Raw genomic sequence first — 20040 nt, forward strand, 5'->3', positions numbered from 1 at the left:
CAAGAGCTGAAAATAAATTAGCCTACAAATACCTCAAAATGATACTTAAAGTGCAGTATATAAACACATGTACTCGGTGTACATTATGGTGACAGCATAAGAAGTGAATTTTGCCAACAAATGTATTTACAGCATCATTACTTGCTGGTTAAAGTCTGTGTTTTATTATGAAAGCTCATTTCCACAAGGAAAAAAAAAATCTGGCAATGAGAAAAATGTCTAAATAAAGTGCAGAACTGGCCAAAATTGCAAACTAGTGTGTACAGGACGGCACAAAGAGAGAAAAAAAACCACACATTCATTTTATATTCACACAGAGCACAAGGACTGAGACTTACAGGAGAGATGTAGAAGAGGAAAAGCTTGACAGAATAAAAATGCTAAACATCAGAGAAAACGTTATTATGTGACAACTTAAAGCGTGTGGTCAGAACAAATAAAATGCATTTGTGACTGTGAGTATTGCACACAGAGACTGTTTGTGTCTGTTTATGTGTTTTCACCTGACACTTTGGCTGTGATACATATGTGGCTCTTTAGAAACTTGGTGCTGACCCCAGCTGTTGTTTTTGGATCTGTGGGCTGTGGATACACACGGTTCAGTTTTGGTATAAACTGAACATCTCTGCAACTTTTGGCACTCTGCTGTGAACTTTGTACTTTGCTGTTGCAACGAGGTAATTTTCCCCACTGTGGGACAAATAAAGGTTTTCTTATCTTATCTTTAGTCACTTATTCAAAATGATGAGATAGTTTGTCAAAGATTTGACAATAAGATTATTATTTTAATAGAATTTTTAATTCATCTTGTAAGTTGAGTAGGATTAATTATCTATATTGTCCTACTTTTTTTGTGTGTGCTCCTATTGCATTGAACTGTCTGCTCCTGCAGCCCAGACCGACAGCGCCCCCCGGTGGACGGAGCAGGTGCTGCGTCCACTGGAGGTATTACGTCTCGGTGTGTCACAGGGAGTCAGGGCGAGTCTTTTGACTGCAGACATCGTCGAGTATGCAACCAGGATGCGCATGAATATGAAATCAACCCATCGCTTTTCTCTTGACGGTATGAGATCTCATTTTCTCATTCATGTTTCTCATTCCACATCCCATCACCTGGTAGTTTAGTCGAGGGCGTTTCATCACTGCCACAGTCTGTCGTTTAGAGAGCGCAGCCCCTCGCAGCAGGATCGGAATAAAACATATGTGTAGCCTCAAACGTCGAGTTATCTGTTTTGTTTTTAGACGGGGCCTGTTTGGTAATTGTGCTGAACGAAGTGAGCACCATGCAGCAGCCTGCAGCAGCCTCCCAGAATCAGCATCAGCGCAGATTATGACGCAATATTTGTTATTGTCTATGTATAATGAGAATATTATTGGCCAGTGCTGCTATAAATAGATTTCCATTGGACATTGCTCTTACTGCTATTATATATATATTGCTGCTAGTATTAACTCGCATCCTCTTAGTTTGGTAAATAAAAAACGATAACACCCAGTTTTGTGCATAAAAGGCCAAAGACGGTGTTGATGTAGGATCATACATATGTTACGTTACACATTTGTTTTTCTAATCTGTGTTTCTTTATGAAGCACCGTGTCAGGCCACTGCAGGCCTTCACTGATGCTCCCAATGGAGCCTGAAGGATTAGACTCTACTGAATCACTTTCCATAACACAGAGGGAACTAAATCACACATTTCTTCTCTGGTTTTTCTGTCTCATGCCTGTGTGTGTGTTGCTGTATGTTTCTGAGAAAGAAATTGACCAAAGCATGTTAGAGACTTCAGCACCAGCTAATCTCCATATTACTGTGACTGAAGCCCTACAGTATAGCTGTTCATTCATCATTAGTGTTTTATTTCCCAGGTGCCAAGAACTCACTTTGTTTTTTGTGTGAATAAATGCTCTCCACTTGGGAATAAACTTGTTTGCATATCCTCCTCCACTTTGATCATTTGGATCAAAAAGCAATTTATGGATCAGTCTTCTACTGTCACTGTCTACTGCATCCATGTGCCCAGAGTTACAAAAGATATTTCTTCATCAGGTAAATGACTGTGGATCAGACTCAATTACAGCCGTTTAGCACAGTGTAGCTGTGGATCAATAGATGGAACTCAAGAAGAACATCAGGGTTAGAGCCAGAGAGGGAAGGATGGTGGAGCATGATGAGGGGAACATGGGGTTTGGGAGACAGAAACCGAAAAGGAGGAAGTGAGTTAAAGGACAGGATGTGTGTGAGAGAGGCACTGCAGTGCAGCCGGTTCTGACAGCATCTGCAGGGGGCCAGCTGTGTGCCAGCCGGGCTAACTGGGTCACTTGTGTCTCCATGCTGTCCCAAAGGACTGCCTACAACTAGGACCACCTGAGTCTTCTTTTACACACCACTTAGAGCAGATAACAAATAACAACGTTAGCTCCATTACTCTTACAAGAAGGGCTGAAATTATCTGTCAATTAATTGATTTGTTGATCAGCAGAAAATTAATCAGCCACTATTTTATTACTCAGTTACCTAATATTCTCTTATTCTTATAAACAGACAAAGACAAATAGTAAATCATCATATCTGAGAAACTAGAACCAAAGAGTGTCTGGACTGTTTTTAAGGATGTGATGTAAAGTATTTAACGATTATTAAAATTGTCATTAGTTCATTCTGTTCATTGATGGAGTAGTTTAGTGACAAATCATTTCAGCATCGCTCCTGGATGTTTTGCCTCCCACCAGGTCGATGACTGTCAGACAGATGAAGTGATGATGCTCCACTGCTCCCTGCGGCTTTACATAAGATCCACTGTGGGTTTCTTAGTGAGCTTCCCACAGTGCTTCAGGCAGTGGAGATTACAGCACGTTAAGAGACACATCGGCTCCCACCGACAGTGACTTTGTCACAGCCTAATGAGGCAGAGCATCCATGCTGTAATTGCCATCTGTTTTGGTCTCACATGAAGGCACCCCACACACTCTCTGGAGTTTGTGAGTGACCATGCAGATAACTTTGAGTGTTGTGTCACTGGATGACGTCACATTTATTTGTGACGTTGAAACAGATTCATGTGTAGAAATAGACACCCACTGCAGAAGTCCACACACATGAACGTACCAGGGCACAGACATGGACCCACCTGTTGTCGGCATAGTATCAAATAGCCACGCACAAGACAAACAATCACTCAGAGTACAAGATATGATATCATATGATCATCTGGCTGGGAAAAGACAAGTGGATACTTGTGTGGGACACATGTACTTATGGAAGAAGCAATGTTAACTAAGGATGACATGCTGCAGGAAATGTAAACATTTACCTCTCAGGCTAGTCTGAAGCAGCTTTCAGCTCAGATTAGCCATCAGACCTCTTGCTGCATCCTTTTCCTTTCCTCTTAACCTTTTCACATCTTCTTTATCTTCTCGTTTCTGTTCAGAAGACAAATAAACCGTGCAGTGGTTAAGGTGAAGCCTCAAATCGAATCGTAAGGACTGAAGAGAGCAAAAACATAGCGAGGAGATGAATAGAGAAAGTGTCTAATCAGTTTCTATATGAGTTTCATAGTGGCATAATAATTGTTCATATAATAATCACTTTCAGCACCAAGTGTTTGTGGCAAAAACATGGTTAAATGAGAGTAAATGTGCATTATCAGATTGCAAAAAAGAAAAACGGGAGAATTATATATAAGAATCTATAGATTGCCAGGGAAATTATATTTGCTTGTCCAAAACTTTTAAAGGGGCTTTACATTTCATTGTTGGAACCACAGGTGCCCATTTACTACATTTCTTTCTATACAAATAATGTAAGTCAAGGCAATAAATTAGTCATTTTTTTTATTTTAAATTTAGCCAAAAATCTGTCTGATGAAGCTGGTTGTGAAACAAGTGGTGACTCACTGACATGGTTTCCTGTTATTCTATGTCTTTGTGATCAAACTCTGCATAATTAGCATCAGGAGATAGAAGGTATAGAGTGAAGCTGCTGCTTCATATCAGGCAGCTGTGAAAAGTCACACTGTTCCTGCACAAAAATTTCCCACCGCCTTTATTAGCACATTATCAGAAGGGAAGAAATAGTCATGCACTGACTGGAAAATACACATATGCTGCTCATCTCGAATGGACCACGTAAGCCTACTAGTGATTCACAGCTTTGAACCTGTGAATGTGCAGGGAGCAGCAACATTTCTATGAGTAATTATAAGCAGTTTTCTAATTAGCTTCATTTTTATGAGCACAGCTGCCATATTGATGAAAAGATGAAAGGCAGATCAGGTGCTGTCCAGTCTGTCTCAGCTCTTTCTATGGACAGCAAGTGATTTTTGTCGTTTTCTTGTCGTATTTTTTTATTTTTTTTTTTCAGGTCTGACAGTGACAAGTGTGCGGCTGCTCATATAGAAACACAAAGGAAACCATATCTCACACATCTCAAAGAACTGACAGACAACTTTGAATTTTGTGTCTGCTCAACATCATTCTGCTCTTCAGCCTCTTTATTTTAAAATCCATACTCACCCTTGACCTGCACCCACCATGTCCGGGAAGGAGCGCAGCCCCCGACACCGGCCATGGTCGGTCTATCGGGCCAACACGTTTGATCTCTCAGCTGAGATGATGGGGCTGGCTCTCTCAGGTAACTAAGTAACTGCTACCATGGAAACCTGTTTACTTCATTGACAAAGCATTTGAACAGAGCTTCCTCCTCTTTCTCTCAATCCCACAGGCAACAGTCAGGATCCAGATGAGCCTGTGCTGGAGTTTAGTGTGGGTAAGTCAAAAACACATCAGGAAACCACACAGTTGTGCTGGGTGACATTTTGGCAGACAAAGGAAATCGAAGGTTAATGCCCTGTTGGTTTTGGTCTTTGTTGACAATAAGAAAAAATTGTATTAACAAATGTCTATGTGTAAAACACACAGTTATCACCCATCCACGCAGGAACACTCAGATCTGCGATCTCAAATCACTTGGTCCAAAAATAGTTTGATGCTGCTTTAAAAGAAGAAAGATTCTCAGTGATTGGCTCAATAGTCAGTTGCACCATTTCTGTGGACTGGTTTGTTTAATTTTAATCCATTGTTCAACCTGAAATCATTAGCTGCTGGCTCAGAAATGCTGCATTAGATTCCTCCTGTATCTGAGGATTAGTGACCATCCCATGAGTAAATCCCACAGTTTGTAATCCCTTCCTGTGTTTATACGTTACAGCCTGCAGTGAACTGGTTACTCCTTCTCTGGATCGTAAGCCAACCAGCTTTGTCGCCGTCAGCTGCACCACTCCGCCGCAGGCGTTCTGGACCAAGCATGCTCAAACGGAAATCATTGAGGTAGAATATTGCTCACATGGCCTGCCTTCCTGTCTGCTGCTGCATTATGTCTGTGACCCACCTGATGTATTTCTAACAGTCAAGTCACAAGTGAAAATGATGTCCAGCTCATCAGACATTTCCTAAAAAAAAAAAAACCAAAAAAGTAAAATACACATTTTTCACAAGTTCCAAATCTACAATCTAGTGAATGCACTTTCAGTCCAAGTCACAATCTGTGGCTGTGAGTGTTGTCAAGCCCAAACCCATTCTTCTCTCTCTGTGTCTTGGTGTCCAGGGGACCAGTAACCCTATCTTCCTGAGCAGTATAGCGTTCTTTCAGGACTCTCTGATTACTCAGCAGACTCAGGTTAAGCTTTCTGTCTATGATGTGAAGGATCGCTCCCAGGGCACGGTGAGACTCTGCTGCCTTTATTTCCCTTTTAGGAAGAAGAAAGTTGTCTGAATTAAAATGGGTGAAATTTTCAAAATTCTTGAAGCATTTGTGTCCTTTGTGTTTTTTAGATGTACATGCTTGGTTCATCCATGTTTTCCGTGAAGGAGCTGCTGCAGGACAAACACCACAGACTGCACCTGACTCTCAGGTAACAGGCAGACATACAGTAACACACTGAGCTGGTTCTTCTGCAAAGGACAGAAACGATATCAGTTGCATGCTGGATGTGGGTTCAGGGATGTTTGATTTACCTGATGTCACTGGTGTGTCAGATCAGCGGAGAATGAACGTGTGGGTAACATCACCGTCATTGCCTGGCAGATAGAGGAGAAGCGTGAGCAGAGAGCTCCTGTTGCAAGGTTACAGAGAGGAGACACTGTTAATGGAAGGGTGAGTGATAAAAATCCAGAAATCCATCTCTCATAATACCAGCTCCTTAATGTCGCCAGCAGCTTATTATGAAATAGATTAGTTGATTGACATAGGTTTATTTAGATAAAGATTATTGTTTTGTTTGTGTATGTTTATATCAAGATGGTTCTCCCTGTTGATGAAAGCCTGACTGAATCCATGGGCATTAAATCCAGGTCTTCCTCTCTGTGTAAAGATCCACTGCTGAAGGCGGGTGAGTTTGTTGCTCTCAGCATTAAACATTAACGTCTTGCGAAAACATGGGAGTTTAGCAACAGGTGACATCTGGGTTGCTAATTTAGTTGTGTGTACCAGTGATCCACGGATTTGTAAGTGTGTTTTGGTCTGTTTCAGTCTTTGGTGGGGTCATGTCGCGGACTTACCGTTTCCCCACCACGGACGGCAACCACCTGCGTATCCTGGAGCAGATGGCAGAGAGCGTGCTGTCCCTGCACATTCCTCGCCAGTTTGTCAAACTGCTCCTGGAAGAAGATGCTGTCAGGTGACATTTAGAGACCCATCTTAATGTTACTGAACAGGATATGAACTTCTCATTGCAGAACAGTGCATTTTTGTGTGTAATGTTTATTTTCTATTGTGGATCTAATATATAATATTTTGATTTACTTGACTTGGACTTGTCACAAACTCTACTTACAGTACATAGTCTGAAATACAGTTTTTCCACTTTTCACATGTTGCTAATAAGTCGAAAGCAGTTCAGTGATTATTCTATTTGAACACTGTTTACCAGCCTAAAGAGACAAGTGGTGACTGTGGTTTAAGAGATAAAGCAGATTGTCTACACTGTTGTAGTTTGTATTTACTGAAATAAACATGTGTCTCTGTGTCTCTTTAGAGACATTACAATGAAACCTGAACATGCTTAAATATGAGACTGTGTTATTCTTTATCATGAACAGTATATTATTTGATTACTCTATTAATGTAACATCATCATGTGATCAGATGCCATTTTTCACAATGGTCGCTTGTCATGTTCGTAATTCGAGGCGTTAGTGCTTAGCTGTTTATAACTGAGCGAGCTGCACTAACACAAGCTGTGAGATCATCAGTATAGCAGCTAAACTGTCTTGTCTTGATCTTTGTGGTACACAGAGTGTGTGAGCTGGAGGAACTGGGAGAACTGTCTCCGTGTTGGGAAAACCTCAGGAGGCAGATCATCACTCAGTACCAGACCATCATCCTCACCTATCAGGAGACAATAAGTGACCTCCATGAATATAAAGGTTAGAACTATTTAGCACTCCAACAATTTAGCATGTCAAAATTATGCCTCGACAAAATGGCTAAAAAATTTAAATCAAGCATATTTATCAAGCTGGATGATTTTTAAGTGATTTAGTTCCTTTCAGAATGTTGCAAAATTGCAAAAATAAGCAGTGTGTCATGTATTTTCTTTGAAAATCTTACATTATAACTCCCCAGCAGTATATACAGATGCAGATGAGCGCTTTCTTTCTTTCTTTCTGTTCTCTCTCAGGTCCTTCATTTAAGTCTAGCACCTTGAAAGCTGAGAGAAAGTTGGAGTTCATGCCCACAAACCTGCACATCCAGAGGATGAGAGTACAGGGAGAGTCTGGTTATGGTTAGTGTCTGTTAACAAATGTGTCCAAACTTTGGATTATACTGTTTATTAAATATCTGATTACATATTCTTTACTTAATGTTCTTTGTTCTCCGGACAGACCGGACGTATGATGTTGTGACTATCGGTGCTCCTGCAGCACATCATCAAGGTTTTAAAGGCTGCGGTCTCCGAAAGCTGCTGCACAAGCTTGATGAAGCCAGGAAGCAGTGAGTAGAGCGACATGTCAAATACACCAGTTTAATAGTGGTGTTCAATTTTACATACGATAATCTTTTTGTTGTTGTTGTTGTTTTGCCCTGCTTGATTCAGCACTTATGAGGAAGAGAGGTGAGAATTCATGCATTAAAAGTTATTAAAAGTTGTGTGTGGATTTTTGTCATGGCTGTATATATATATAACCTTTGTTCCTAGATTTATTTTTCTGTTTTCCGTCTTTGTTTTTCAATGGCCTCTCAAAGCTCTGCTGGCTCCAAAGGAATGGCATACCAGCCTCAGGATATTGTGAAAGCAAAGGAGCTGATTGGTCAGATTAACACCCTGAAGACACAAGTGTGTTACTACACTGAACGGTTGTCACGAACTGCCAAGGAGCGCTCAGCCAACGCTCTGGAGAGAACCCTGGCCATCCTCACAGAGAAAGTAAGTCAGCGCTCAGATGAGCTTAAGGGTATTAATCAAGCTGTGTACTTTCACTCTGCATCTGGCTTTAACTGAATCTTCAACCTCTTGATTATTTCTCTTAATTATCTTAATTATCGTATTGTACAAACTTATTTTACAATCCAAAAATGACTTCAGTCAAGTGCAGTAAAAAAAAATCCATTTTGCTTAACTAACAAAAGGGAAAATCTCCAAAAGCATTTTCACCCTCTTTTTTTAATGTCACAGTTTATGAACTTTAAAGGGCATTTTTTTCCCGGAGTCAGAGTTAATTTAGTTTTGTTTAACACCTACAGCCTAAGAACATTTTTGTGACTCTCTGTTTCTGTCCTGCAGACTCGTCAGCTGGTGACCGTGTGTGACTCCAAGCTGCTTTCCTCAGCCATCCTCGCCCTGGCAGCCGCCCGGCCAGAGTTCACACAGCAGGGCACCCCGTCCCCATCCTCCTCTTCCCTCTCGCCCTCCTCTCGCTCCCCCTCCCGCTCCCCCTCTCGTCACCCTACTTCTCCGTCTCGTGCTGCCACCTCACCCTCGCGCCACGCAGCCCCTCCAGAGGGCAGTGAAGGGAATAAAAACAAGCGTGCCTCCTTGCAGGCAGATTTGCACGAGGAGTGGGTAAGTGAAAGTCCATCTGCTTCTTTAGAGACTGGGTTCATTTCTTCTTTTTTTAAAAATTCATTTGCAATCTGTGTCTGTGTGTAGGAGAAGGTTTGGCTAAATGTGGATAAGAGCCTGGAGTGTGTGATCCAGAGGGTGGACAGGCTGCTGCAGCGAGACAAACTCCAGAGCGACAGTAGCTCTGAGGACGTCTTCCTGCTCGCTAACGAGGAGCCAAGTAAAAATAAGAAAGGTGCACATACATACATGCACGCACACACACAAAGGGTTTTGTGACATGGTGTGTAAATAAGAGACAACTGGGTACTCATCCCCTCAGTGCAAAGACAGAAGGCTTAGTATGAATGTGGCACTCTCCACAGATATCTACAGTAACCAAGGTGCTTTCTAGATACATCCTGAACACACAGACAAGGATTTATCATCACCATCACATCAACCTCTTGTATTATCACTATCCACATATTCACCACCAATATCATCATCTTCCCGCCCCCATCTGATACATGCATGCTTTTCTGTTGAATATATTCAGATCTGGAGGTTGACTCAGTTTCAATGTTGCTGAGTGTCAAAAATGTGAAAAACAATGGAGTTGAAAGCAGAACTGGAGTTTTGTTTTCATCTACCACTTTTAAAACCTTCTCTTGTTTGCAGATACCTGCCCAGAAGTAGAAAAGACATCCCCAGGTGAGAGGAGTATTTCCAATATGAATTAGTGTGTGTGTGTCAATCAAAAAAGCCACTACAATGATGTGCATGTACCCTGTGTGTGTGTGTGTCAATCAAAAAGCCACTACAATGATGTGCATGTACCCTGTGTGTGTGTGTGTGTGTGTGTGTGTGTGTGTGTGTGTGTGTGTGTGTGTGTGTGTGTGTTTAAACTGTGTGTTGTACCTGCAGGTGAGTGGAGCGACGCCCTCTATCCTCTCCTCACTACGCTGACAGACTGTGTGTCTCTGATGAGTGACAAAGCCAAGAAGGCCATGATTTTTCTGCTGATGCAGGACAGCGCCCCGACCATCGCCATGAGCCTCACACTGCAGTACCGCCGTGACGTTGTCTTCTGCCAGACGGTCTGTCAGCTCCACCTTCTTCTCACCGTTCTGTCTTTCATTGCCTGTAGTTTTGTAGCATTGTTTGTCATTACACAATGTCCAGAATATGAGACAAACAACTGTTGCTTGCTGTATTAATGTGAGTTGTGGTGCTTACAGCTAACTGCTCTGATCTGTGGCTTCATCCTTAAACTGAGGAACTGTCTTGGTGACTCTGGCTTCTTCAGGCAGCTACACACCATTGGTTTACTGGTGCAGTATGAGGGCCTGCTCAGTACCTATGGTAACCTGTGTGTGTGAGGACGTGTGTGTGGATGTGCAAGAACAAACAAGCAAACATGCAGATCCTAAAGCATCTTGATAGACGTTATATCTCTACTATTAGCATGAACCTCTGTGTTGACATCTTGTCTATTAAAGGGGAGGAGCTGGCCATGTTGGAGGATATGAGTGTTGGAGTGACAGACCTGAGAAATGTGACCTTCAAAGTTACCCAAGCAACTTCAGGTTTCGCCCCGGACATGCTGCCGGTGATCACAGGGAACAGGAGCGGCTTTAACGTCAGGGTTCCAATGCCCGGAGCGATGTTTGACACGCTGCCACGGGAGATCCAGAACGGGATGCTGCTGCGTGTGCAGCCCGTCCTCTTCAATGTGGGCATCAACGAACAGCAGACGCTGGCTGAGAGGTGAGTAGAGGACAGGAAAGGTCAAGGGCTTGAGGGCAGGAGAAGAGGCTATTTTAGATATTTTTAAATATTGTTTTGTACATTTCATAACTAGCTTCAGAAATATCTATTATCTTGATAACAGATACAAGTTGTACAGTAGAATGATGGAGCGTTTATTACAGGACAATGTCTGCTCATGTGTGATAGTCAGAAACGTTGAAAGATTTTAACATCCGTCATGTTTCCAGGTTCGGAGACACGTCACTGCAGGAAGTGATCAACATGGAGAGTTTGACTCGACTAACCTCTTACTGTGACCAGTTTAAAGAAGTCCTGCCAGAAGACTGTGAGTCGGCATACGTACGACCAACCAGAAAGAAAAACACCACCTTTTCATGCCTATATTTAACTCCTCTGTTTTCTTCTCAGGCCTCCCTCGCTCCCGCAGTACCACTAGTGTGCCTGAGTTGCTCAAACAGCTGAGCCAGAATGTGCAAGCCAAGAAAACCAAGAACGTGGAGATTTTGTGGCAGGCAGCTGAGGTGGATTTACTTATCATGTCTTAATGCTCAGAACCAGAAATGTAAAAGCTTTTGTCTTGTTTCCCTAATTTGTCCTTAAATCCCAAAGGCATGTCGTCGCCTGAACGGAGTGCGTTTCACTTGCTGTAAGAGCGCCAAGGATCGCACAGCCATGTCTCTGACCTTAGAGCAGTGTCAGATCCTGCAGCAGGAACACGGCCTGGCCCCACAGGTCTTCTACCAGGCTCTGGACTGTATGCGAAGGTCAGTGCCTTTACCCAAAAACTCATTGGAAAAGTAATGTTATTACCCAAGTAAATAATACATCACTTCTGCTTCTCCACAGTGAGGGCTGCAGGAGAGAGAACACCATGAAGAATGTGGGCTGTCGTAAATACGCCTTTAACTCACTCCAGCTCAAGGCTTTCCCCAAACAATATCGCCCTCCAGAGGGGACATACGGGAAAGTTGAGACCTAAGCGGACCCATCGGGAGGAAACCAAAAGACTGGAGGGGATGATGTTGACGGCCACACACAAAGAAAAACACCAACACAAACTGGAACAGCCCTTTGTTTTGTGCTTAGTCACTGTTAAGATGATTAACATCCAAGTGCCAGTGCTCCTGTAGATTGTTTTATAGCAGTTTCCTCTGACACAGTTTTCATGGCCATTTCACAACCAAAACCAGTTAAGATACAACTTGTACAGACACCACTGTTGGCTGCTGTAGCAGCATCACAAAGCATACACCCACTCTGGATCTGGGTCAGTTTGACTTATGTCCCCAGAAATAAGATGTAAAACTGTCGCTGCCTTTAGAAAGATGATGATGCACACATATCAATACATGTCCAAGCTGCTTTTATTCACTGTTATCAGTTAAAGCATCAGGCAGGTGATAGCTTATATATTTTTTATTGTCAGCAATGAATTTTCCAACTAAAGTGAATTGTCTGCATATCCAAATCTCGATATAGCTTATTCATCTGTTTTATAGACCTGTGTTGTCCAGAAACTATTTTAAAAAAACACATCAGTAGGTTATATTGCTGCACTGGCTCACATTTTGCTTCATTAAAGTGAACATGGGCATTGTAATGTTGAGTCATTCCCATATACTTTGCTCTTCTGCCATAAAAACTAGCGAGCATAAAAAAAAAAAAGTGTATCAATCCACCTCTGAAAATAGTCCCCAAAGAACGCAGAGGATTTTCTCGTTTAATAACATTTGGTATAAACTGCAGTGCCCAGCTGTTTAAGAACATTATTTGAAAAATGAAACCATAAACCTGGGACCGGTTTTTAAGCTTCGCATTCTTCAGTAGGAGCAGCTTGGCGGCAGACAGCTACAGAAAAGGTGCAGAGGTTAGAAAACACAGAGGAGAGAACTAACATGGTATTTTTGGCTTAATTGATGACAATATAAAATATATAAGTGGACACCCAGTCTCATGCAAATGTTTAGGAAATTTATTTACTTACTATTTTACTTACTATTTTCATCAGCCTAAAGTAACAGTGAGGCTGTACTGAGCCAAAAATTCACTTTCCTTGACAGTTCTACAACAAAAACAATTTTAAAACAATTTAACATCCTTGCTGCCATTAGGCGCTGCTTAAAGTTGCCTACTGTAGCTTTAAATCCAATGTAGGCAACACAATAAACAACCAGCTTTATCAAAACCCTTGACTTTGCCTGTTAAGCTATTTGTCTGGACCTACACTGCACTGCAGGGTGACCACTTATTTGATCTGTTTCAGTCGGTTGCCTGTTTTCTCTGTTGTTACTGTCTCTCCCTCCTCTCTTCTTTCCTCTTTAATCACGTGAATATTCAACACAGTATCTGTATAATAAGCACACATCTTTAAGACACAGGTTTTCTTACATTTCTTTTACAGTGATGTCTTATGAAATGTGATTTCTGACGTTCATCTGATGCTACACTGGAAGCAGTGATGGGAAACTGCTTCATAAATCTTGGGCTTCAGACATGGTGCATCATATTCTTCTGTAATTCTGACATATCTCTTCAGATACAGATACTTAAAAAAAATTCAGCAGGTGATATATGCAGCACTATTGGTTCATGGCCCTTCATACTTGGATGTTTATTTTCGAAGTATGTGTTTTCAGCAATTACCTGAATTATGCAAAAATTGGATAACTTTTATTCATTTAACCTGCATGAAGATTAAAAAAAAAAAACACAACTGCTTTATATTATTGCAGCTGTATACTGTTGCAATAAAGAATACCCATGGGCACTTGAGAAATGAAATAATGCATATTGCATTATTGTACCGACCATCAACAACACATTCTTCTGTTGTCACTTTACTATAGCTCTGGGCTCCAGTGTACCTTATTGTACAAAACTTACAGATACAGTGTGTTTTATTTTTAAAATGTTATTTTGCTTACAGATAATTTATGGCTGCTGTTGCCAAATGCTGTTATAGTTTAATTCATTGTTATTAAGTTCTGACCTTGTTCTGATCTGTTGTATGTGCACACATGTTGGACAGGGGGCTTTGGATGACACCTCTATAAACTGAAACTGGATAATGAATATTAAAGCTTATTGATTCCATGAGTGTGCTGGTGAAATCACATTATATTTAGTGAGCTGGGCTGCAAAAAATGTCCCGTCTGTACACACTGTATGTGCGTGTCCTAGTTATACGTTGGAACATGTGTTTGTCTATGAGCGCCTCCGGAAACTGCGCCATTCACGTAGATTGTCTATTATTGCGGAAGCATCACTGTCGACATGATAGTTACGCGCTGTCACTACAGTTTAGGCTCCTGTGCGTTTATAATTCATGTATTAATATTAAATTTTCATTTGCACAGTGGTGCATATGGTCCACACGCTGACAGTTCCGTACTCTCTGAGAAGATGGTGCGCGGGAAATTGTGGCAGAGTGAAACCTCCTTGCACTGGACATATTTCCTTTTCCGTGTAGGCAGCAGTGTTGCCAGATTGGGCAGTCTTCCGCTAAATTAGGCTACTTTTTATGCTCTTGGGCTGGAAAATGTGTTTGGGACAAGTAACAAAAAAATGGTAATTTGGTAAGTAATTTTGTACTCCAAAGTCTTGTGATGAGCCGAGGATGTGAAAACAAAATATGTGCATACTGTATATCATCATATATTATGTGGGCTGGTTTTAATCAGAGTGGGCAGGTTTTCACTATTACCCAGGCGGGATTTTGTCAGCATGATCTGGCAACCCTGGGTGTTTAAGATTCTCGGCAGCTCCATGTGGAGGTGAGTCGAAGTTGTGCATTCAGTCAAAAACAAAGACTCGGGCTTTCGCTGCATAATCTGCATAATTCTTCTTTGAGGTTGGTGTTTTGTGTTAAGGACTATTGGATCACATGAAAGACATTTTCCTGTTGGAGCTCGGCCTCTTTGATCGTGAAGGCACAGATGACAACTGTGTCTCGTGATTATAAAGTCACTTTGCAAAACACACTGAGTGAGAGATCCGAGTTGTTTTTCAACTGCTAATATATTTTCTTTCACTCACTGGAGCAGGACATTTAGTCAGATTGTTATGTAACTCCTATTCAGTCCACTCTCCTTTCAGTTTTGTTTTTTTCTTTTTTTGCCTTACAAAGGTTGTTTACAGCTGATCCTGGTTCCAGTCTGAGAAGAGAAGAGCACCACTCAGCATAAACTACAGTTGATCTTTTTCCACACGAAGTAACTGGTAGGTTTAATTCTGTGGAGAAAAAAGTGTTTGTGTGTTAATTGAACTAAACTCTGTCTCTGTGAGGCTGTATTCAGCTTAATCATTTGGTATTAGGGTTAAACACTAACCACAGTGTGAGTTGACCAGTTTTATGGACTTAAGTCCACAGGGTCCAAGATGAGTAAAAAGCTGCTGGTGGATGTAGATTGCGGTGTGGATGATGCTCAGGCTATCATGATGGCACTGGCCTCACCCAACGTGGAGATCCTGGGTATTACTTGTGTGCACGGAAACACCACAGTGGAGAACGTGTGTAAGAACGTACTGCGTGTTCTGCAGTGCTGCAATAAGCTCGAGGTGGGTACAGGACTTCTCTCTGCTATGATTATTCAATAATCAATAATGCATGACGTGACTTACTGTGCGATTTTTTTTTTTTTTTTTAGACCAACTTTAGTGTTGACTCAAAAGTCACTTACTAGTGTCATGTGACAAGGTTATGTTACTTTATACCTGCAGGTAAATTTGTTTTGCAGTAAAATGATAGTGACATCCAATTTAAAAAAAATAACATGATACCAGTCAGGATAAGTCAAAACTGCCTGTTCACAAAACTGCCTAACAATGAGTTCTTGTTCCTCAAAACACATGACGGTGTATATTGAATTGCATGAACACGGACCAAGAACAGATTTCTGATTTTAGTAGAAGAAGAAATGGTAAATGTTTTGTATTAATGTCCAGGTGTTCTGACAAGCAAATGAACTATCTCATATATTATTATAATCGTAAAGCTACATTTATTTGTGTAATTGTTTTGTTTGCAAGCTACACCTTGTGTTGTCATCTTCTCTTTTGCTAGATTCCAGTTTTTAAAGGTGCTGCTAAGCCTATCAATGGGAACAACATCAATGCGGGACACTTCCATGGTCAGGACGGACTGGGAGATGTTCCTGACCCGAACGCTCCTGGTCTGGACCTGGTACAGGAGGAGAATGCTGTTTCAGCTATGATCAGGATTGTCAGTGAAAACCCAGGGAAGGTGAGAGAAGTGACAGCTATACATGTGTTGTGTGTATTTGCTCCTTGCCCGTCTCAAGTCTGTGTTTATTTCCCAGATATCTTTGGTTGCCACAGCACCACTCACCAACCTGGCTCTGGCTGTGAAGATGGATCCATCTCTGCCGAGCAAACTGCGAGGTCTCTACATCATGGGAGGCAACACTGAATGTCAGTAAAACACTGTCAAGATTTAGTTTGAAGGGGCTGAGTGTGTACAGCACACAGGGGCTAGACTAAACCATATAAACACACTGGCTTGGCCTCTTATGGAAAATTAATTTGCTATTTTGATAAATGAGTCATTTTTCAATCAGTACTGCCAAATAATATCTGCTACTAACTTCTCCAAAGCTGCACTTATGTCTCATTTCATTATAAAGTAAAATCTTTGGGTCCAAAGTGTTGGCCAGACTAAACAAGCAAACTGAATAGATCAGTGGGACATTTTCCATTACTATCCAGCATTATGGAAACACAAAGATGAATCAGATCATCAGGGAGACACTATTGACAATGAAAATGTGCAGTGCTAGAATTTGTGTATAATCACATCAGTTTTCTCTGCTGTCCCACCTGCAGCTCGAGGAAACACCACCGTGGTTGGCGAGTTCAATTTTGTAGCTGATTCAGAAGCTGCTTACATTGTCCTGAATGAGTACCAGTGTCCTACATACCTGGCCTGCTGGGAGTTTACCTGCTACAACAAGCTGCCCTGGGTAAGCCTTCCTTTTTACAGATCCCAACATATACAACAGATTTCCTGTAACTACTTGCATAAGATGATCATGAACAGAAGACTGTTGCTGTCCGTCTGTGCTGACGTTTCTCCTGGTGTTGACAGGAGTTTTGCGATGCCTGGCTGGCGCAGGACACCGATAAGTCTCGCTTCATGGCACGGATCTTCCACTACAGCATAGAGGCATCAAAAACAGAGCGCCTGCAGAAAGAGCTTGTCGCTGGTGCAGGTTTTATCTCCTGCGATTCATACGCCATGGCAGCCGCTATAGATGATTCATTCATCATAGAAAAGGACCAATATCCGGTTAGCGTAGAGTTGAATGGCACACATACCAGGGGAATGATGATAGTAGATACCATTGGCTTTCTGAAGAAGACTCATGAGGCTTTCATCTTGAAGAAAGTGGATATGGAGAAGTTTAAGGAGATGATGATGGCTGCTCTGAAGTAACAGCTTTGAATGTTTTATTTGAGGAGGGGGTTTTATGTAACTTTTAACAAAACAGTGGCCTTAGAGCTCAGTCATTTCTCCGATCTATTTGTAACTTTATTAATAAACCAACCTTCTGTATACACCCGCTTGCTAACTTTGCACCGTTTGCACTTGACCAGTCTAACACTACAGTACTAGTAGACTAGACTAACACTAAAAATGAAGGTTTACATTTATACTGTAAAATGCTGTAATTGTTTTTTATAATCATAGAAACATTTTTCATTGAATCTTATATTTTCCAGTACAGTCAGATGTGTTTGTCAATAACACCTTACATGATATAAAGTCTTTGCTTTATTAACGTTTTTCATAACACAAAACACATTCATCCACAAAGCTACTGCCTGCGATGGTCCTTAGAACTGATGAGATCTTAATCCCACTGAGAGTTTATCTGCATTGTTCGTTCATGTTTGGTAGTCCTTGTCCTTCAGATGAGTTGCACGTTCACTGACAAGTGAGCAACAGCCCTTTGACTTGAATTATTGCAAGTATTTCCACCTACTCAACCACATGGCAACATCATCAATCAGATGGTCCCTCAGTATCCTTTCCTTCCTCTGAATCTTGCCCTTGTGTCCAGCTGTAGACAGAGGACAGACGCAACACAAAACATTAAGCTGATATTCTCTTTATACAAAACAGGATTTAAGGTGGTCTAAAGAGACATGGACCATTTCTTTTCAGTAAAATTTCTGTTCCCGGTGACTTTGGGAAAACACAGCTTGTACAGTATGAGGAAAGAGGAAGATAAAACACTCCCTGTTCTCTTTACAATTCACTTCCCAGCACATGTTTTGTACATCAGTCTATTAGGACTCCAGGTCCAGATTCCCTCATCTAACTTGGGTACCAGTCTCTAGTTGCGATGAATTAACCACTGACTTACCATTGATCTCTTGCACTCGAAGAATGACGTCTGCAGGGCTCTGCAGTGGCCTTCCTTCAAACACTCACTGGGCATCTTCCCCTCCTGACAAATTAAGAAAATGATCCCAATTCAATGCATCTTTCCAGAAAAGGCCTTCAATCTGTGTCTTCTAGCCCTGTTTGTTTACCAACTATCCCTGCCCTACACACTGCTCATTACCTGGATCAGACGTATTCAGCCAATCAGAAGCTAGGGGATACCATTTCACTTTGTCTTCCCTCACTTCCACCATTTTCTCAGATGCTGAGATGGTATCTTCCAGATTCTAATGGACTGAACACACCTGATCCAGGTAATCAGCAGTGGGTAGAGTAGGGATAGTTGGTGAACAAGCAGGACAGTGGCCCTCGAGGAGTTAAGTTAGAGTTTCTAGTGTTGGAACACAAAAGAAACGTATTATAACCATCTTTAAGCATTAATAAATGTTTATGAACAGCTATGCTTTATGAAATTCGTGATTTTGGTTGATGGGAGCTGATGAAGTCACAAACATTATGGCTGTGAGTTACAGTTTATGTAAACAAAAACAGTCCCACGTCCCTAAATACAACTCACAGCGCCTGTCAGGGCAAAAACATTACAGCTGAACTGAACTCAGGCAGGGAGCACAGTGGTCTCCAGGGACAGGTTCAGGGAGCACCAGGACTGTTTCTATCGTTGGGGGTCGGGTCAACCTGATCTTAGACCTGCCTCATGCGACCCGCCCTAAGGGGACACAGCGCTGTCAAGCTGTATTCAAAGCTGTTTTTACCGTCAGTCTCATTTTTATAACAATCGCTGTTCATATTTATAACAAGATGAGCTGAAGTTGCTGCAAACTGTGGCCAGAGGACGTTTCAGGCACTTACCTTCACCACACAGTCGTGCTGAAGGAGACAAGCCTTGAAGTCCTCTCTGATGCCGGCGCATGCTCTGTTGTCCTCCTCTTTGTCCTCGTAGTATTTGGGCATTTTGATGATTCCGCTTCAGCGTCGACCTTGACTTTTTTATAAAGCCTCGGGTGCAAGAATTGGTTAGTTAAGATCAATGTTATGCAAGCTGCTAGCCATCGTGTTTCTTGAAAGGCATGATGGGAAAACGGAAGTACCTGCCGCGAAGAGGTGCATGCTGGGAACGCTTGTAGTCTTTGCAGTGTGCGATGGATTGAGTTTGCATTAACTGTCTTTTTTTTGTTTGTTTTTTTCTTACAGCTGCTCTGAAATCAAAAGTAGTGATGCATGAATAATGCAAGGAAAACAAACTAAAAATGGCCATGGCTTCTAACAACTTATTTATTTCAAAGATGTCCGTGAAAAATGATGTCAAAACTATGGGAGGCAGGCATACACATGTACATGATGAAGGCACATGAACTGAGGGGGGTGTGAGGATGTCGAGCAAGGATCAGTTCTTTTTTTTTTTTTTTTCTCCTGTTCACTTTCCACAAATGCAGTAAGGAACCCTCAGGGATCACACGTGTTCATGTATTCAGTTTCAGCTTGTATGTGGATGCCTGGATAGAACCCAATCTTGTCAGCAGTACGGAAACTATCTTCACCCCCTCAAAACAACATGTTCCACCCACAAGTAAACCTGAGTGGCTTTCTACCATCAGATTGAAGAGCCTGCTCTGACCAAACAAATCAACAAACACTGGTCATAAATTAAAAAATAACCATACATGTGAACAAGCGTGATGTGTCACTTTGATATCAAATCAAAAAAAAAAAAAAAAAAAAAAAAAAAAAAAAGGCACTGCATGAATAAACTGCACTAACATGTAGAACATGAGTGAACTTTCATTTAAGCATTTCCACTCAGAT

The 20040-nt window shown here is 41.6% G+C and overlaps 3 protein-coding genes across 5 annotated transcripts; 2 read left to right on the plus strand and 1 right to left on the minus strand.

Moving 5' to 3' along the window:
* Positions 1-965: 965 nt before the first annotated feature.
* Positions 966-12667, plus strand: inpp4aa (inositol polyphosphate-4-phosphatase type I Aa). The gene is made up of 24 exons (XM_026295580.1): positions 966-1063; positions 4361-4630; positions 4721-4765; positions 5207-5325; positions 5603-5719; positions 5830-5909; positions 6034-6151; positions 6296-6386; positions 6527-6674; positions 7292-7422; positions 7677-7781; positions 7882-7990; positions 8094-8111; positions 8243-8423; positions 8781-9059; positions 9147-9294; positions 9720-9752; positions 9966-10138; positions 10280-10403; positions 10541-10808; positions 11039-11136; positions 11220-11332; positions 11421-11575; positions 11658-12667. The coding sequence occupies exons 2-24, from the start codon at positions 4531-4533 to the stop codon at positions 11788-11790; spliced, it is 2886 nt and encodes a 961-aa protein (XP_026151365.1). The 5' UTR covers positions 966-1063; positions 4361-4530; the 3' UTR covers positions 11791-12667.
* Positions 12668-14517: 1850 nt separating this feature from the next.
* Positions 14518-17405, plus strand: LOC113123277 (inosine-uridine preferring nucleoside hydrolase). 3 transcript variants are annotated; one of them, XM_026295144.1, is made up of 7 exons: positions 14518-14584; positions 14938-15029; positions 15174-15368; positions 15874-16053; positions 16130-16241; positions 16653-16789; positions 16915-17262. In XM_026295144.1, the coding sequence occupies exons 3-7, from the start codon at positions 15189-15191 to the stop codon at positions 17260-17262; spliced, it is 957 nt and encodes a 318-aa protein (XP_026150929.1). In that variant the 5' UTR covers positions 14518-14584; positions 14938-15029; positions 15174-15188. The 3 variants fall into 3 exon arrangements, with proteins under 3 accessions (XP_026150929.1, XP_026150931.1, XP_026150932.1); XM_026295146.1 differs by having other exon boundaries at positions 14573-14661; XM_026295147.1 differs by lacking the exons at positions 14518-14584; positions 14938-15029 and having other exon boundaries at positions 15189-15368; positions 16915-17405.
* A 176-nt stretch (positions 17406-17581) lies between these two features.
* coa5 (cytochrome C oxidase assembly factor 5) lies at positions 17582-19336 on the minus strand. Its single transcript, XM_026295148.2, has 3 exons — positions 19087-19336; positions 18197-18280; positions 17582-17890 (listed from the first exon to the last, which is right to left on the minus strand). Exons 1-3 carry the CDS (start codon positions 19186-19188, stop codon positions 17849-17851), a joined length of 228 nt encoding a protein of 75 aa, XP_026150933.1. The 5' UTR covers positions 19189-19336; the 3' UTR covers positions 17582-17848.
* Between the last annotated feature and the right edge of the window lie 704 nt (positions 19337-20040).

Source organism: Mastacembelus armatus, chromosome 21 (assembly GCF_900324485.2).
Source record: "Mastacembelus armatus chromosome 21, fMasArm1.2, whole genome shotgun sequence".
NCBI lineage: Eukaryota > Metazoa > Chordata > Actinopteri > Synbranchiformes > Mastacembelidae > Mastacembelus > Mastacembelus armatus.